The sequence below is a fragment of the Oratosquilla oratoria genome, chromosome 31, assembly GCF_046742065.1.
Source record: "Oratosquilla oratoria isolate Oo_2021 chromosome 31, ASM4674206v1, whole genome shotgun sequence".
Lineage (NCBI taxonomy): Eukaryota > Metazoa > Arthropoda > Malacostraca > Stomatopoda > Squillidae > Oratosquilla > Oratosquilla oratoria.
In genome coordinates, this window is record NC_134807.1 from 23,501,451 (window position 1) to 23,521,450 (window position 20,000).

At 44.5% G+C, this 20,000-nt stretch overlaps 1 protein-coding gene across 2 annotated transcripts in view; it reads left to right on the forward strand.

The window, feature by feature from the left end:
• The window catches only part of chp (leucine rich repeat containing G protein-coupled receptor chaoptin), a 679,434-nt gene extending 667,805 nt beyond the window's left edge, over positions 1–11,629 (forward strand). For both annotated transcript variants that reach the window (XM_076213437.1, XM_076213438.1), the window contains 2 exons: positions 233–376; positions 11,359–11,629. In XM_076213437.1, the coding sequence (XP_076069552.1) occupies positions 233–376; positions 11,359–11,629 (415 nt within the window). The remainder of the gene's footprint in view (positions 1–232; positions 377–11,358) is intronic.
• Positions 11,630–20,000: the final 8,371 nt, after the last annotated feature.

Sequence of the window (20,000 nt, forward strand, 5' to 3'; positions counted from 1 at the left end):
GCATTCCTGAGAAGCCTCTGGGAAAACTTGAAGACCTCAGAGACCCCTACGAAGTTCTTAATGCCCCTTAGTTCTTTGTTGAAGATTCCCTGTGGGAACTCTTGAGGCATCCCTGAAGAGCCCCTGGGAAACCTTGAGGACCTAAGAAACCCCTACGAAGTTCTTAATGTCCCTTAGCTGCCTATTGAGGATCCCTGGAGTTTCCAAGTGTTAACTATCTCCTCTTTCGCAGGTTCGTCTCCGTAGTCGCACTCAACACGACGATGAAGAAGTTGGGAGAGCCTTCGACTACTGGATACCCAGGTTCTCCAGACACCGTCTTCCTGACTGATCTCCGTATGCACCACAACAATTGGAACTGCGACTGCGGCATAGGGTAAGTCTCCAACCCTCACCCTCCATCTCCTCCCACCACTCCTACGTCACCATTTCCCCGTCCTCCTCCTCCTCCTCTTCCTCCTCCTCTTCCTCTTCCTCCTCCTCCTCCCCACAAGGTCACCTTGAACGGCCTGAGAATTCTGTGACCCTCTTTTGTGATTCCGTTCTTCATTCTTTCCTTCTCATTTGCGTCTCCTCTCTTCTCAACTTTCGCTTTTACGCTTATTTCTCTCTACTGCTCTCTTCTTCTTTATCAACCCTTTTCTTCATTTTCCTGATCTCATTCTACTCCTAGTGTTCATCCTTATCTTCCTCTTTCCCCTTCCTCCTCCTCCTCCTCTTTTTCCTCAATGTCCTTTCTTTTCCTACCTCTTCTCCCCCTCCCCTTTCCTCTCTCCCCTCTCCTTCTCCTCCTCTTTTTCCTCAATCTCCTCTTTTTCCTGCATTTTCTCCTCCCCTTCTCCCTTTCCTCTCTTCCTTATTCTCCTCATCATCATCACCCTTCTTCTCCTCATCCTCCTTCTCTTCTCCTTCTTCTTCGCCTATTTCTCCTTCTCCTCCTCTATTTCTCAATTTTCTTTCATTTCCTAATCCCCTTCCCTCTTCCTTCTTCTCCTTCTCCTCTTTATGCTCCTTCTCTTTCCCCTTCTTCCTCGTTCTCCTCCTTTTTTCTCAGTCTCCTTTCTTTTCCTACCTCTTCTTTCCCTCCCCTTTCTCCTTTCCCTGTTCTCCTCCCCATCTCCCAGACATCCTCCTCTCCCCTTTGCTCTCTTTCTTCTCCTTCTCCATCCCTTCTCTTCACTCCTATCGTTCTTCTCCTTCTCATCCACCTCTTCATCTACACATCCTCCTTCTTCCCTTTCTCCTTTTCCTTCATTCCTTTTCTTTCTTCCTTTTCCTCCTCCTCCTCCTTCTCCCCTTTCTCCTTTTCCTTCATTCCTTTCCTTTCTTCCTTCTCCTTCTCTTCCTTCTCCTTCTCCTCCTCCTCCTCCTTCTCCCCTTTCTCCTTTTCCTTCCCTTTCTTCCTTCTCTTCTTCCTCCTCCTCCTCCTCCTCCTCCTCCTCCTCCTCCTTGGTCTCCTCCCACATGCATGTGACCTTGGCTAACCCGACATGAGAACCTCGTTTGGGGGCAACCCACCACTTTGTCTACAATTCAGAAACACAATTCAAGTCCTTCATTCGAGACTCTGACAGCCTAAAGGCATCACACTGGGCTATTTTTCCTCCAATTAATCAGCGGTACCGCCAACCTCCAGCATTTTTACCGCCGTAAAATCACTGTCTTCTCAATAATTTACATAGATTCTCGTTTGATATGCTGGAGGAAATTTACGAGTATTTTCATCCAGCATATCAGATTCCTTCACGAAAGCTACGGGCTGCAAAAATGGTCCAACTGTCGGAGGAAAAATAACTCAGTGTGATAACTCCTCAAGTGTGTGTGTGTGTGTGTGTGTGTGTGTGTGTGTGTGTGTGTGTGTGTGTGTGTGTGTGTGTGTGTGTGTGTGTGTGTGTGTATGTGTGTGTTTACCTAGTTGTATCTTACGGGAAGGGGAGCTATGCTCGTGGTGTCCCGTCTTTGTATCTCGCAGTGTCTAGTTTGCTCTTAAATTCGTGTATGATTTTTGCACACACAATTGTTTTATCCAGTTTGTTCCAGATGTCCACCATTCTGTGTGTGTGTGTGTGTGTGTGTGTGTGTGTGTGTGTGTGTGTGTGTGTGTGTGTGTGTGTGTGTGTGTGTGTGTGTGTGTGTGTGTATGTATGTGTGTACTTACGTGCGTGTGTGTGTGTGTGTAAACACGCACGTGTTGTATTTTCCATACAATTTCTCTCCCCTTCCGAAGTTAGCCCCTTAGCGCCAGCCCCGCTGCCGACCTGCTGGCGTTCTGCATTCTGAAGTTCGGAGTCAATAAAAACTGATCTACGTTGCAAGCCAGAGTCCGGATATTGAATTCCGTGTTGCACAGACGTGACATTTCCTACGTCACGTCACGGTGTGACCAGTTCATTCGTGACTAGATCCCACTCCCCTACTCCCTCCCTTCCTCCCCCTCCCTCACCCTCTCCCTCCCTCCCTCCCTCCCCCTCTCCCTCCCTCCCCCTCTCCCTCCCTTCATAGTTATTAAGAATGTGAAAACTGGACGCTGGATTCTATGCTCTATTGGCTTTGTACCGAGTACCACCGGATGATTAACTCGTTTGTTTAATTTTTTTTTTTTTTTGTCATTATCATCATCCTTATTATTATTATCATTATCATTATTATTATTATTATTATTATTTTATTACTACTACTACTACTACTACTACTACAATTACTATTATTATTATTATTATTATTATTATTATTATCATCATTATTATTATTATTATTATCATATTCATTATTTCATCTTTATCTCGTTAATTTTATTTCTTTTCTTCTTCTTCTTCTTCTTCTTCTTCTTCTTCTTATTATTATTATTATTATTATTATTATTATTATTATTATTATTATTATTATTATTATTATTATTATTATTATTATTATTATTATTATTATTATTATTATTATTATCATTAATTATTATTGGTGGAAGGAGAACATGGTAGATCACATGATCTGAGGACGGTTGTCACCGATCGTGACCCCTTCAAGATGTCTTCGACCAACGCGACGTCGCACTGTTGTCCATCTTGTCCGATTTCATTCTTCCGTAAGAAGGGGCGTAAGAAGGGGTTACACGGTTCGACAGACACGTGTTTAAAGTGATGTGTGAACGTGTGAACAGGGTATTTGGTTGTCGAACACGTTGGTTAAACCCCAAATACCCCGTTCACGCGTTCACACATCACTTTAAACACGTGTCTGTCGAACCGTTAGACCGTACGTATACCCCCTCTTAGCTGCACATCTCACTTAATTCCTGTTAACTGAAAACTTCGACAATCTCTATCTCCTCTACTTATGCAGCTGCGTTCTTTGAGGCTACACGCCGACAGCTGACCTTCCCAATGCAGGAGCTTTGGTCACTATTCTCTTGCAGCTGCGTGCCCTTCCCGATCTCGCTCTTAAAACAACTGCATTCCCCAATGTAGACCTACTTACGGGACTGCTGCATGTTCTGCCCTTGCAGGAGCATTTCAGCTGAGACCCTGCCCACATGCAGCTGCATCCCCGAAGGGCAACCTTTTTAAGTGTGGGTACCAAAATCAGCCAATTCATTCATACCAATTTCTCTCGCGTGGCAAATGGAGTAACATTATAGGCCTAAATAAGAGTAAAGACATCCTCCTTTCCACAGCTGGGCGCATTCTTATGTGCGTTACTCTGTGCGTTCCTATATGCGTTCCTCGGTGCGTTCCGCTTTATTTAGGCCGCGGTTAGCGCTCCCAAACTACCAAAGCTTAAGAGACAGGTTGATACCGAAATAAAAGTCCGGTAGGCCACATATTACACAAAAGAAAAATTTCGTAGGCCACAAACTATACCAGCACCTATATTGCTTTACTAGTTTGGGAGCGCTAACCGCGGCCAAACTAAAGCGGAACGCACCGAGGAACGCACCAAGAAACGCGCCCAGCTCTGCTTCTTTCATCTCTTTGGAGCCTAATCCGCCGCCAGGACAGTATGCGGTTACCAACGGTCAAACAAAAGAAGTTGGAGATTTATCATTTATTGTTTTAAGATGAGCTCTAAATTTCGCGTGTCTGAAAAAAGTCATAAATGTGCAAGGATTTCCACACGTGCCCAGGGTTGCCTAATGTATGATACATACACCTGAGTCTTACCGGTGCACTAGTGACGTTTCACGGAGTTGACAGATGTCCGGGTCAATAGTATACCTGTTCTTATATTTGCATACCAGAAGCTTCACCGTTTCCAAGACCTCAGGACGTGATTGTAATATAAGTACCCACTCGAAAGGACAATCAAAGGAGCTACAAGAGGGAAGGTAGTGCTCCCCCTCCCCCCCCAAAAAAAAAAAAAAAAAAAAGCCTGGCACGAGCTGTTTTGCCGGCTTCCTATGTTACGCCCCGGCGGCCGGTAACCAGCAACCGGCAGTGATCCGGCCCACACAATGTTCCACTTTTCTCCGTTCTCTCTCCTCTTCCTTCGCGTTCTTCCATGTCCTCATTGTTCTTCCTCTTTTTCTTTTCCTTGTTCTTTTTTCTTCTTCATTTTCCTTCTTCTCTTTATTGTTGTCTTTCTTTTTCTTCTCATCTTTCTTCTTCATTTTCTCATCTTTCTTCTTCATCTTCTCGTTCTTCTTTATTTCCTCTTTTTTTCTTCTTCAGCGGAGCGAGATTGTCCACAATGATAGAAGCGCTGGTCAATAGCAATCCATAATAACAAGAACTCTTCTGTTCCAACCCCTCTTCTTCTTCTTCCTCTTCTTGTTTCCTCGGTTGTTGTTCTTCGTAATCGAGGTCCTCCTCCCTCTCCTCCTTAAGGTCTTTTTCCTCTTCCTACTCCTCCTCCTTAAGGTCCTTTTACTCCTCCACTCCTCCTCTTCCTCCTCCTCCAGATCCTTTTCCTCCTCCTCCTCTAGGACCTCTTCCTCCTCCTCTTCCTCCTCTAGATCCTCTTCTTCCTCCTCCAGGTCCTTTTCCTCCTCCTCCTCTAGGACCTCTTCCTCCTCCTCTTCCTCCTCTAGGTCCTCTTCTTCCTCCTCCTCCAGGTCCTCGTTTTCCAGGACTTCTTCCTCTTCCTCCTCCTCCAGGACCTCTTCCTCTTCCTCCAGATCTTCCTTCTCCTCTTCTTCTAGGTCCTCCTTCTCCAGGACCTCTTCCTCCTCCTCCTCCTCCAGATCTTTCTCCTCCTCCTCTTCCTGCAGGTCCTCCTCCTCCTCCTCCTCTTCTTCCTTGTGATCATACCAAGATTATGTTTCACTTTCAGGGAGACACATTCTGTTCCTGTTGTTCCTGTTGTTGTTGGTGGTTGTGGTGGTGGTGGTGGTGGTGGTTGTGGTTGTGGTTGTGGTTGTGGTTGTGGTGTTGGTGGTGCAGGGCGGTGGGGGAAGGTGGGTGACACAGCAGTACTGTGTCACCCAGAGGTGTCAGAGGACACGTGACATTATGGTGCCAAACCGCGTACACGGTCTGCTTGGCGCTCACATGAGGAACGACCAGCTACCAGGTACCAGGTACCAGGTACCAGGTACCAGGTGTCCTAAGCATGTACAAACGGTCAAGAGGCAACTCGACCACACCTGCAGGTTTCTGGTCCGTCATCTAACCCGGACACCGAGTAAGGACAAACATTGTTGCGAAATGGAAGGGGAAGGGGGAGGGGGAGGGGAGGAGGGAGGGAGGAGGGGGAGAGGGGACAGGGAGGGGAGGGAGAGGGGGAGGGGGAGAGGGGGCCAGGAGGGGCAGAGGGAGGGAGGGGAGGGGGAGGGGAGAGAAGGGAAAGGGGAGAGGGAGGGAGAGAAGGGAAAGGGGAGAGGGAGGAGGGAGAAAAGGGAAAGGGAAGAGAGAGAAGGGAAAGGGGAGAGGGAGGAGGGAGAGAGGGGGAGGGGAGGGGGAGAGGGAGTAGAGGGAGCGGGAGGGGAGGGGGAAGGGGAGAGGGGGAAGGGGAGAGGGAGAAGTGACAGAGGGGGTGTGGGAGGGGGAGAGGGGGAGGGGAGGGAGAGAGGGGAATGGGAGGGGGAATGAGAGGGGGAATGGGAGGGGGAAGGGGAGGGAGAGAGGGGAATGGGAGGGGGAATGAGAGGGGGAATGGGAGGGGGAAGGGGAGGGGGAAGGGGAGGGGGAGAGGGGAGGGGGAGAGGGAAGATGAAGGAGAAGGTGAGGGAGAAGAGGAGGGAAAAAGGGAACAGTGAGGAGAGGGGGGAGAGGGGAATGGGAGGGAGAGGAGAGGGAAGGGGGAGAGGGAAGATGAAGGAGAAGGTGAGGGAGAAGAGGAGGGAAAAAGGGAACAGGGAGGAGAGGGATAGGGGGAGGGAGAGAGGGAGGAGAGGGGAGAGGGAGAAGAGGGCGAGAGAGGAGAGGGAGAAGGGGGGAGTGAGAGGGGGAGTGGGGGAAGAGAGGGGGAGAGGGAGAGGGGCAGAGGGGTAGAGGGAGGGGGAGAGGGAGAGGGAGAGGGGGGAATTCCAGCTGAGCGGACCAGGCTTTCCTCTTTATCGAAAACAAAATGATAACAAAGGACCTTCATTTTTATCCATTCACTTATTTATTGCCTTATCATTATCATTGTTAGTCATAAATTACCATTATCAATTACAATTACTATTATCATTATTATTATTATTACAGTACTATTGTCGTTGTTATCATTGTTGTTATTTTTATTATTGTTGTTGTTATTTATTATATTATCATCATTATTACTATTATTATTAACATTGTTGTTGTTGTTGTTATTTAATTTGATCACCATCTTGGTCAGGCTGCCATCTATTAGATATGTCTTGGTTTTCAGTCAACAAACTTGCTCCTGCCACGTGCTCTTTATGGACTGAATAGATATTTGCAACATTACAGAGTTCCGCTCCACATGGTGGGAACCAAAGACAAAATGTCGATGGAAGCATTGTCTCCGGCATTTGAAAGGTTACAAGACTCAGTCTTAAAACGCCAACAGAATTTCAAGATACATATGTAAATAAGTAAATGAATAAATGAATAAATAAATAGATAAATACATAAATGAGTATGTAAACAAATAGATGAATACAAGGTTAAGTTGAAAAAATAAAAGTATCATGACTATGTTCCCAAAACAATGATCAATATTAGTTTAAAAAATGTGAAGAATACTTCTCAAAAAAATATATATAAACATTAAATAAAAATCGTGTAAAAAAAGTACCATGTACCAAGACTTTGTTCTAAAAAGTAGCCGAACCATTAATATTATCATTATTATTATTATTATTATAATAATAATAATATAATAATAATAATAATGATGATCATGATAATAATAACAATAATAACAATAATAATAATGATGATAATGATAATTATGACAATAATAATAATAATAATAATGATAATAATAATGATAATAATAATAATAATAATAATAATAATAATAATAATAACAATAATATTAATAATGACAATAACGATGATGATAATAATGATAATAATAATAATAATAATAATAATAATAATAATAGAAAAAATAAAAATAAAAATAAAAAAAAATAAATACATACCAAGGCAGCAGATTCCATCAACCACAAAAAGTACCAAAGGATTAAAAAAAAATTAGACCTTGCAATTTTGCCTGATAGAACATATTATCTCTTCCATCATCTGCCGGAGTGCTTACTTACGAGAGTGAGTTACGAGTTACAAAAAGTAACAAAGATAAAGATGTATGAAGGTCAACACAGAACCTTTCGGTCCATAACAAGGTCAGATTATTATATTGAAATAATTATATAGAGAGACAGAGATAGAGAGAGAGAGAAACTGAGACACTGAGAGAAAGACAGAAAGAGGGAGAGACAGACACAGAAAGACTGAGAGACAGAGACTAAGAGAGACAGACAAAGAGAGACTGAGAGAAAGAAAGACCGAGAAAAGAGAGAGAGACAGAGAGAGACTAAGGGACAGACAGAAAACCTGAGAGACAGAGATACAGAGAGAGACAGAGAGATACAGAGAAAGAACCTCCCGACAGGAAACGCTTATCTCTGACGAAGCTCGCTACCTTTGCCCTTGGTGTTAGGACCGTGGATCTATTTACATGATTATGATACGCCATACCTCATGTTCCAGCGTTCCAGGATTATTTTGGAATCTGATTCCTAATACCAGACAGAGCGTTTCCGCCATCGATTCCCTCTCTCTCCGTTGTTTTGATTCATTTCTAAGCAAATCTAACCTAACCTAACCCAACCTAACTTAACCTAGTTAATATACACAATAGCCTCCATAGACTCATTTGAATAATTGAGTAGCGCCGCGGGAGAACGCTCCAAGCGCCATACAAAACAAAGGTGAGGCATCTACATATAAAACATTACTATGTCCTAGGAAAGAATAACTATGATTGTCAAATGTGTAATAAAGCAAATATTTCTCTTCATCAACTTTTTATTATTTGTTTATTCATTTTTTCTTTATTAATTAATTTATTTATTTATCTATTTCTTCACTTATTTTTGCCTTTTTTTGTGGAGTGGGATATGGCAGACAGTTGTGATCCACAGCACAACAAAACCCTCCGTAAACCCGGACTTTTCACCACGACTGTACATGAAGAATCGTCGCGAGGCGAATTGTCTTTGAACCCGAGACAAGACAAGACAAGACAATCTCTTCCCATTTTCTTCCCGGATGTTCTCGGCCCTGAAGAGAAAACGGGCGGCGGAACAAGCTCCTCCGTTCCCCCGGACAAACGATATTGTTTCAGTCACAGCGGACACAAGAACGGGGGCAGAGACAATAGAAGGGGAGGGGGGGAGGAGGAAGAGGGGGGAGGAAGAGGAAGAGGGGGAGGAGGAAGAGGGGGGAGGAAGAGGAAGAGGGGGAGGGGGAGAGGGAAACCCCCAACCGGAAGAATCCACGGGCCAACTGTCCAAATATCTGTCAGGCAAATTTTAACTCTTTATGCTGTCAATGGGGGGGGGGGGAGAAAATGAGACGGAGAGGGAAAAGGGACAGGGAATTAGGGATGGAGAGGGGGAATGTTTGTGGGAGATAGAAGGGTGGGGAGAAAGAGAGTGGGGAGGGGGAAAGGGAGAGAGAGGGGGAGGGGGAAAGGGAGAGAGAGGGGGAGGGGGAAAGGGAGAGAGAGGGGGAGGGGGAAAGGGAGAGAGAGGGGGAGGGGGAAAGGGAGAGAGAGGGGGAGGGGAAAGAAGAGGGGGAGGAAGAGGGGTAGTGAGAAGAGAGGGGATGGTGGAAAGGAGGAGGAGAGGACGAAAGGAGAGGGGTAGAAAGAGGGATAATAAGAAAGAGACTGAGGAGGGGGTGATGGAGAGAGAGAGGGAGATGGTGAGGGAGAGGAAACAAGGGGGGAAAGGAGAGGGTGAGGAAGAAGGGTAGTGAGAAGAGAGGGGGAGGTGGAGAGGAAGAAAGGAGAGGGGGAAGAAGAGGGTATTGACAAGAGAGGGGAGATGGAGAGGGGGGGAGGAAGAAGAGGGTAATGAGGAGAGAGGGGGTGGTGGAGAGGGAGAAGGGCAGGGAAATAGAGAGAGGAGAGGAAGAAGGGAGACGGGGAGGAGGAGAGGTGGAGAAAAATATGGTTGAATGGAGGAGGTAGAGGGTGATATGAATATTGCATCCATTGTTCCTCTCCTCTCCTCTCCTCTCTCTTTCTCTCTCTATCTATCTATCTATCTATCTATCTCTCTCTCTCTCTTGGGGGTCTACATTCATACAGTCCTATTCCCTGCATCTGAGAGCAGAAAGATTTCTCTATAGTTCATCATGTTATTGCGTTATTTTGTTCTATTTGTGGAATGACATCTTCAGTGTTTGTCTCTCCACTTCTACTGGAATGGTGGTGTTCTTATGGACTGCTGTTTACCAGCGTTTCTATCTACGTTTCCACTGGACTGAGTTCTGTGAAAATAATTTGTTCATCTCGTACCCAATGCACCTCCGTTTGATACAACTCTCCCTTCTTTATTATGATTTGTATTCACTCAGTTTCCACCCTTACATCTTCCCTGAGTGATTTGTGGACCTGCCTGGAGACTGTTACCGGTTACTTGAAGGCCGTGGGTTTTCTGCATGAGAGACCAGGGGCGATGGATTGATTGATCATTCTTCCTTTTGCAATTCTTGGTTACACAAGTCTCTCTTAACTCACCATCCCATTCTCACGCATTGGGACGAGAGAAACCCGTGGTAGGGCAAAGCTCTGTCAGTTGTGACAAGCCGCTGTTTGTTTGTTTTTTCTTCTTTCTTTTTTTTTGCCAACGTTAGGTCACCTCCCCGCCTGGCCAACGCAGCAAGCCCGCAACGTGTCCCGGGAATCGAACTCATGACCACATGGTCATGAGTTCGACATACCTATCCACTGGAGCCTTTATATCGCCTTTCAGCTCTTTTTCGAAGCTTGCCTACGACTCTTTGTTAACTCTTGATTTTACTCTTCTCCCGGATTCACTTGCTGCTTCGTATTCTATTGTGTTTTCAGGTTTTCTTCTCTTCGTCCGCTTTCTAAAAGCAACATTCTTCGTCTTGATGTCTCCTCCGACTTCTGTTAAATAAACTGTTTTCTTTTTCTTCCTTTGACTGCTTCTATCACGCTGACGTGTGTGTGTGTGTGTGTGTATGTGTGTGTGTGTGTGTGTGTGTGTGTGTGTGTGTGTGTGTGTGTGTGTGTGTGTGTGTGTGTGTGTGCGCACGCACACATTATCAAGGCTTTAAGGGTTTTATTCTTATGAACTCCAAATGACTTCATATATATTATTCTGGTTAATGGAATGCGATATCATTCAGTCTTGGTGAGAGCATCGTGCTGTCAGGGTGGCGTCATCAGCCTTAAATCTATCTAGAACGACATGTCGTAAACTTTTTTGACTAAACAAACATAATATTCGGCCGGTCGGTCGGTTTTCTCGTGTCATAAGGAGGTCTGCCTCCTTCGCAATGAACACACACACACACACACACACACACACACACACACACACACACACACAGGGAAATAGCTGCCAATCACGGGTCCATCACGTGATCCAAAGACCAAGGTGAATACACACACACACACACACACACACACACACACACACAGATCTGAAAAAAAAAATCCACACAGAGTGGTGGATGTCTGGAACAAATGGGACGAACCAATAGTGTGTGCATACACCATACAAGAATCTAAGAACAAACTAGATGTTGCGAGATACAAAGACGGGTCACTACGAGCATAGCTCCCCTTCCCGTATAACACAACTAGGTAAACACACACACACACACACACACACACACACACACACACACACACACACACACACACACACACACACACACACACACGTATATTTAAAGTATCTGACGTGAGTCTCTCTTTTGTTTTCTCTTGTAGATGGATCGAGGGTTGGCTCAAGAAGTGGCGCCAGTCCGTCTGCGTCGACCACGGGAACCTGCAGGAGTACCTTCACTGCCACGACACCGTACACCGTCTTCGGGAGACTCCCTGCAGCAACAAGAAGAAGTCCATCATGGAGGCACTCAAGGTGGACCTCGAATGTGGGTCCTCAGCCTCCAAAGCCCCTGGGGTCCTCGCCCAGACCTCGACCTCCTTGGGCGTCGTGATGTCACTTGCGGTCCCTTTAGTCTTGAGGCTGTGGGCGTAGGGCGCCCTGCACAGGAGGATAAGGACGCCTCTTCATGGGGTCCTGTGGTCCTTTCTTCCGTGTTCTCCCCTACTGAAAGCCCACAGTTTTCTCTCCCGTTAAGGGCATTGCCTACCTCTGACCCAGCACCTGATAGTCACTCCACCATTTCTCCTCCTCAGACTTCTCATCGTCTCACCCGACCTTCGCTTCAGACTTCTCATTCTACACCACCTACTCAAGACCCTCCTCCTCCTTCTTCTTCTCCGCCTTCTCTTCCTTCTTCTCCTCCTCCTCTTCCTTCTCATTCTTCTCCTCCTCCTCATCTTCTTTCTTCTTCTCCTCCTCCTCTTCTTTCTTCTCCTCCTCCTCCTCCTCCTCTTCTTTCTTTTTCTTCTCTTCCTCCTCTTTCTTCTTCTCCTCCTCCTCCTCTTTCTTCTTCTCCTCCTCCTTCTTCTTCTCCTCCTCTTCCTTCTTCTCCTCCTCCTCCTCCTTCTATTCCCCCCACCGTCCTCACTGACCAAAACTCCCGCGACTTGTCTCCGGCCGTCACTTCATCAAACTCTGCAGACTTCGTGTCCGAAGCAAAATCAAAATTGCAGCTCTTCCTTAACCTCGAGGCCCTTCAAGGACAAGCTGTAGTCACTTACTCCCACAGCGCCCTCCCCGTCACTCCTTCAGGAGCCTCGAACTCATCACGAAAGAACTCCGAATTAGTCTTCCCCAGCGACAAGAACCAAGACGTCAAGAACTCGGACGACGTTCCTGACGAAGAAGTGAAGAACGCCGAGGTGAGCGATGTGGCCGTCGACCAACGCCCCATGGTAACCGACAACGGTCAGTCACCCAAACTGTCGTCGACGTTCACACGGAATCCCAGAGGGGACTTCAATAACAAGACTCTCACCGTCATCCACCCCCTGCCTCCCCCTAACCTCATCGAGAAGTTTCCACCAGACTGGTCCGCTGGCGACCCGCCCGCGGGGGTTCGATCTCGGACTCAACTCAGTTCGAGCGCACTCCTGCGATCCCTGCTCCTGACGAAGATCAAGGGGCACAACCACGGAGGTATCCGGATCAATCTTGTCGAGATTCAAGGATCACTTCCCAAGCACGAAAACTCCTTCAGCTCCTCAGGGGAGGAGCCCTCCGCCGCGACGCCACGGCCCCGGCATCCAAGTCCGAGTGACGTCATCTCGCCCACGGAGGCCTCACGAGCGAAGGCGGGCGCGGGGCGGGAAAACGAAGAGGCTGAAGACGCCGCGCAGGGAGAAAGCAAAGCGGTCCGCGACGACAATCGACGACCCCAACTTTTCCCCACACTCTTTCTTCCCCCGCCCTTCTCCCCCTCCTCTTCCACAGCCACCCCGCCACACCCGCCGCCGCCGCTGCCGCCGCCGCCGCCGCCGCCGCCGCCGCCATTTGCCGTCGGGCCTGACGGAAGAGAAAACAGCCGCAAATATAAGCCAAATTTCGAATTCGGAGGTGACTCGATCGACAGCGACGGCGAAGTTGGCGACGACGACTTCAGTGCCTCAGACCATTTGGAGGCATCAGCGACGTCCAGGGACCCAAGACATTCTACACCCTCGGAGGAGGAGGAGGAGGATGTAGAGGAAGAGGAGGAGGAGGAAGAGGGAGGCTCCGCACGGGAAGAAGACCCACAAGGTGTTAGGTCTGGAGGTGCAGACTCGAAGTCAGATCCTTCAAGTCCTTCAAGTGACATTAACCTCGACTGTGTCGAGATCACCTGCAGGTGCGCTCCTCCTCCTCTACCCCCTCGTCCTCCACCAGTTCCTCCTCCTCCTTCCCTTCCTGTCACCATGCACCCCTTCCACCCAGTAGCCTCCCTTTTCCCAGATCCACCCCAGGCTTCTTTCGAGGAATGGAAGGAGCAATTCTTATCAATGAACTGTTACTAGTCTATTACGGTTAGTAGTCTTAGGTCAACACAATAAAGAGGATGGTAATTCTTATCATCGTGATATCATATATATGATATATATGAATACATATATGTATACACTTAGTGTTACATCATCATGGCTGCCTGACGGGAAGGGTGATACGGTTCGTCTCTTCTTGTAGGAAATTTAGAGGAAGAGTCTCTCAATCGAATCAAATCTATTCTAAAATGAGCCCTTTGCACATAGAGGTCGTTAGGATTATATCACCGTTGATCTCTGTTCTGTGTTTCGCTCATGGAACCAAGTTGACTTTTTTTTCCTTTAACATCGAAGAGGATTCTACCAACCCAAGAAGCGCGACAGACCGCGAACGCCACCTTTCCCGAAGGAAGAAAAGAAGAAGAAGAAGAAAAAAAAAGACAAAAAGACAAAATACAATCTTTTTCTACCCCCCCATGTTGACGTGTGTGGAGATGTTGGTGTGATCACATCTAGGAGTTCATACTGTCGATACGACTTCCCCTGTCCCACGTTATCGATTCCTTTGTAATTCCTTCTGATTGGTTCATCCCTTATTAGTACACGTCACATATCGAGCGTTGGTATGCCTTTGCAACTTCCCGACAATACCTTACACGCGAGTAAGTGCATATTTTTTATCGCTTTTGAGCCACATCTTAGTCATATCTAAATAGATTTGAAGACAGGTGAGGACGTGGGGAGAGGAGGAATAGGGGGGAGATGCGTTGGAACACTTTTATTGTTTTGACGTTTCGACCAACGGGGTCGTCTTCGGAAAGCCGCTTCCTGAAGATGGCCCAACTGGTCGGAACGTTGTAGCAATAAAGCGTTCCAACGCATCTCTCTCGACTTTTCCTCTACCCACGTTCTCATTAGTCCTATTTGCATAAAGCTACAGATCTACATGTAAGATAAAAATACAAAAGCACACACACACATACACACTCACACAAACACACACAAACACACGCATAGTATATATTCCTAAATGTCATATGAGATTGTTATATAGATCTATATCTTAGTCATATCTACATAACGCTACAGATCTACATGTAATATGAAAATACAAAGGCACACACACACACACATACACACACACGTATATACTCCTAAATGTCATATGAAATTGTTATACATACGACATAATCCACGATCGACACAGGACTAGTTTCAGAACACATCACAAGATCTTCCAGCCAACATATCTCGAGATTTCAACACAAGAACAACAACAGGAAGAAAATAATCAAAACAGACGCTGACAATCAACAGCGTGTTTGTTTACTGTTATTTCCGTGTCCAGATATTTTATTCCTTATGTACATCGCCGTTCCTACAAGTTCCCTGCTACCGTAGCCAATACCCTTTCGACCAAGATTTTTTTTTTTTTTTTTTTAGATTTTTCACTTGCCCAAATTTGAACAATAATGTTGCTTTCAAGTTGCCCACTTGCTTTGTTCGTTTGTTTGTTTGTTTGTTTGTTTCAGATCGGTTCCCTTGCGGCCCTCCATAGAACGATTTAATTTTATTTTGGTTGCACTTAAAGTGGTAGGAGAAATAGATATACGTGTACTGCACAGTGTTTCATTACTCCCTCAAAAAAAACCATAAATGAATAAATAGATAAATAAATAAACAAATAAATTCCATATGCGCTGTACTGAAGAAGCGTGAGCGCGGCAGTGTGATGTCCCATTGGCCTGCACACATTGAACACGGGTCCGTCTGAGGGAGCCCCACTTTCAAATCTATGCAACGGCCGAGCCTGATTATTTGAATTACATCGCTGCTACTTATGATTTGTTCCACACAAGCATATCGTCACCCTCGTAAAGAAATTGCCTAAGTCATTTTTCGTCAATTTCTGGATTTTTTTTAGATCAATTTTTCATTGCTCTTTGTGTTACAATTCCCAATAATTTATTTAGTATCTGAGTAGGTTAAAACTACGTTAGGAGGAACATTACGTACATTTATAAAATAGAAAAAGGATTTTTTTTCTATTTCCTGAAGAGTTGGACAAATGACTTAGGCACTTTCTTTATGAGGCTAACGATATACTAATTAGTATGGGCATGTCATGAGAATGGAAGAAAACGGGAAATCAAGGCATTGTTAACTTAGGGTCAAAACGACCAGATGGAGCGAAAGATCAGGAGATCGCAAGAGACCATAAGGCCTACACTGAGGCAGTTCCATAACCATCATCTCTATCCATGATGCTATCTAATCTTCTTTTAAAACAGCCAACTGTTTAAGCGCTCATACAACATGGTTACTGTGTAACATTAAAAAATATAGGGTCTTTCTTACACCAAATAAAAAAAATATCACAAGAAAATATATGAAGACTGGATGGATTGAAAGAGGAGGAGGAGGAGAAGGAGGAGGAGGAGGAGAGGAAGGACGTGGAGGAGGAGAGAGAGAAGGAGGAGTAGGAGTAGGAGGAGAAGGAGGTGCAGGAGAAGGAGGAAGAGGAGAAGGAGGAGGAGGAGGAGGAGGAGGAGGAGGAGGAGGAGGAGGAGAAGGAGGAGGAGGAGGAGGAGGAGAAGGAGTAGAAGGAGGAGGAGGAGAAGGAGAAGGAGAAGGAGGAGGAGGAGGACGTAAATTAACAAGTCGACAGAGACCGACCAGGCAGATGGTGTGAGAAGGTGGCAATGGTGTTAAACTAATTAAACTAATTGGTCCACTGACCCCTTTTGAGCATTTATGGTCATTTTATTTGCTTGACTTTGTTCGTCTGCCTGAGTACTTGTTTACACAAGAACATAAGAATGAAGGAGACTGCATGAGGCCGTAAGGCAGTGGTTCCCAATCCGTGTGCCGTGAGATCAATTGAGTGTGCCGCCAAAATCCAGGGCAAAAATAAATTTCGTATTACCGACTCTGTCATCCATTTTTGTTCACTAAAGCAGCATCAGTGTAAAGATGAGTGTTTTCATATTATCCAGGGGCAAAATTTTGTTACACTGATGTTAAATCAACAAAATACTAACAAACTAGAATTTAGATTTTTCTAATAAGGGTGCCGGGGGCTTCTGAAAGGCTTGGCAAAGGTTCCTCAAGCCAGAAAAGGTTAGAAACCACTGCCCTAAGGCCTACACTAGGTAGTTCCATGTCTATTACCACCTATCATCCCAATTGGTTTTATTATTTCCCTCTACATCCGACTTCGCCATGGACCAGTAGGTCATCATATGTAATATCATTACATGTTGAACATTATCTACACAACGTATCACTAGACAGTCGGGTAGAGGAGGCTCGTGTGGGGGAATAGCTGAGGAAGGAGGGTAAATCTCGTTTCACACGTATCGACTTTACGCCGTGCGCCGTCCACGACACGACGTCGTGCTCTCATGCAACCATGTGTGTGTGTGTGTGTGTGTGTGTGTGTGTGTGTGTGTGTGTGTGTGTGTGTGTGTGTGTGTGTGTGTGTGTGCGTGTGTGTGTATATTTTCTAATCTCCCTTCTTGCTGCTCTTTGAAGTATGTTTATAAATACGAGCAAGAGAATGAAGTGAAGAATTTTCTTAATCTGTCATGCCGCTTTTTTTTTTTTTTTTTTTTTACAAAAATTATCAATAGCATGAGATGAAGATACTATTTTCTTCCAACATTTTGTTTGTTTGTTTGTTTTTTATATCTTTTCTTCTATCAATATTTCTTCTTTCTGCTGCTTATTGAAATGCGTGGACAAATAGAAAGTGTGCATGATTCTCATCCTTGCAAGAATATTGTATCGAAAACAGGAGAAACAAGTCTTTATTGACGAAGAAATCTGTTAAAAACCTGTAGACCGGAACGGCTAAGCCACTCTCATCTCATGACAAGAAAAGCAACTACAGAAAAGAAAAATCTAAAGAAGATTTGGATTTCAAATGAAAATTATATAAATTGAAATATTCGAATAGGCCAAAAAGTATCTGGAATCGATGAAAGCAGAATTGAATTTCATTTGGGAACGAGATTTTTCAAATCTTACAGAAAGTTATCTTAATAGTGTTGATAATAATAATAATATCAATAATGATAATAATAATAGTAATATTAATAATAATCATGATAATAATAATAACGATGATAATAACAATAATAATATTCTCTTTTCAACAACTCGATAATGAGAGGATTTAGCCCGTTTCTCCGTCAATAACCTTCAGATATGATTTATTTTATTGTAGTTAATGATGCTTCGTTCTCAATGAGCGGGACTTTCGAACTTGTGCTTCTGTGAAGCTTTCTAGAACATTATTCTTCATCTAAGTGAGAAGTCACTATTTCAAATCCCTCCGCGTTCGTTTTTCCGCCTTTTTTTGCCTACACGCGACATTATGAAATGAGAAGGTTAAAATGGCCGATCGATTCCAGTCTGCCTTGTTTCATTAATTTAATCTCTCACTTTTCGATATTTCATTTCTACTACACATTTTCTCTTTAATACAGTACTATGCGTTTTTAATTCTGCTTCGATAAGCAGACGTGGAGTTTTCTCACGACATAAAACTGAATAATTTTCTCCATCTTCCCGCCTCTTCCCACGAGCGACATGACGTCATACAACATGTTAGGCGACTCTCGGCCCAAGTTTCCCAGTCTTCAGTCGTTTCCCAGGGGGACGAAGCTGCCAGTTCCACAATAATGACTCGGCAGAGGCAGAGCAGCTCTTACACCGAGAAAGCCAACCCCCTAAAAAACGTGAAATCTGCACGTACAGAAAAAGCATGTATACCTTTCGCCTTGTCGACCAACATCTATGACGTGAGTGTACGTGGCAACTAAATTACCAACACAAAGAGTTTTTTGTAAGCTTGAGTTATTATGGTTGTTACAATTGAGGACAATATTAAACTATAAAGACGAGAGATAATGATAACATTTACCTTTTATTCATACGACAGTGGTTTTAATTTCATAAAATAATTGCTATCAGTAATGCGTTTTTAGTTCAAATGCATTTACCAAATCTATACAATCCTTGACATGCACGAACTACGACATAATAAAAAAAAAAATGGAAACTAAACTGTATAAATACATCAACAACGAAATATAATATTTATTTCTGATATCAGGTTTATATGTCCGGAACAGGACAAAATGTCCTTCTGTGACCTAAAAAGATACAGGGAGCAGTGACGTCACAAAGAAGATGGCGACATGAGATTGAGCATAATTTAGAAATTGAGTCTGAAGTGTGTGTGTGTGTGTGTGTGTGTGTGTGTGTGTGTGTGTGTGTGTGTGTGTGTGTGTGTGTGTGTGTGTGTGTGTGTGCGCGCGCGCGTGTTTGTGACCCACCACGGTCACGAATCCCGTGTTGGTCTTGTGATCGACGGCTATTACCCTCCCGGTTGAGAGCTTAGATAAAGAGAAAGAAGAAAAGATAAGAAAGAAAAATAGGAAGAAGGAGAGGAGAAAAAAAGAGGAATTAAAGAAAACGGAGAAGAAGAAGAAGAGGAAGAAGAAAAAGAAGAAAAAGAAAACGCATTCCGAGACAAAAGGCGATGGAGAAGAGAAAAAGAAAACGGGATAGACGTCTCGTTAACCCCGTTTTCGAAAACTAATCCAATTAAGAAAACACAAAAAGAGATTAACAGTGTGGGTGAAGGGGATTAAGCTTAACCAAACCAACTCCCATCCAATGATTTGATTAAACTAAGTATGGGATTTGGAATTAATTATTTCTCCTCCCTCCTCCTCCACCCCTCTCTCTCTCTCTCTCTCTCTCTCTCTCTCTCTCTCCCTCTCTCACGGTTACCCACTTTCCACTGACGAGGCATTGATCGACATAAGAGTTCTGGTTCAACAATGAACGACACGACATTGCCTTTGTCTACAACAATGCTTAAGCACCACTTTCACCAACAAACTCATGCAAAGTTCCGGACAAATGAACCTAACCCGTGACAAAAACTAAAAAATAGTAAATATTTCTTTCGTTCTTGATTATTTACTTCCATATAAAGATTTTTTTTTTTAAGAAATTGTATTAATGTAACAGATTTTTAGAGGTGCCATAGATAATTAATTCGATTCGCCGAGCGGCATCCGGTAGGGGTTAATCGAAAGAAAGAGAGAGAGAGAGAGAGAGAGAGAGAGAGAGAGAGAGAGAGAGAGAGAGAGAGAGAGAGAGAGAGAGAGAGAGAGAGAGAGAGAGAGAGATACATAGAGAAAAATAGATAAAGAGAGACAGAGATAAAAAGAGAAAGATATAGAGATAAAAAGAGAGGAAGAAATAGACAGAGAAAGAGATAAAAAGAGGAGAAATATATATATATATATATATATATATATAGAGAGAGAGAGAGAGAGAGAGAGAGAGAGAGAGAGAGAGAGAGAGAGAGAGAGAGAGAGAGAGAGAGAGAGAGGGAGAGAGAGAGAGAGAGAGAGAGGACGATAGAGAAAGAGGGACGAGAGGACGGTAGAGATAAATGATGACTAAAATCACCTGGCGACATCTGG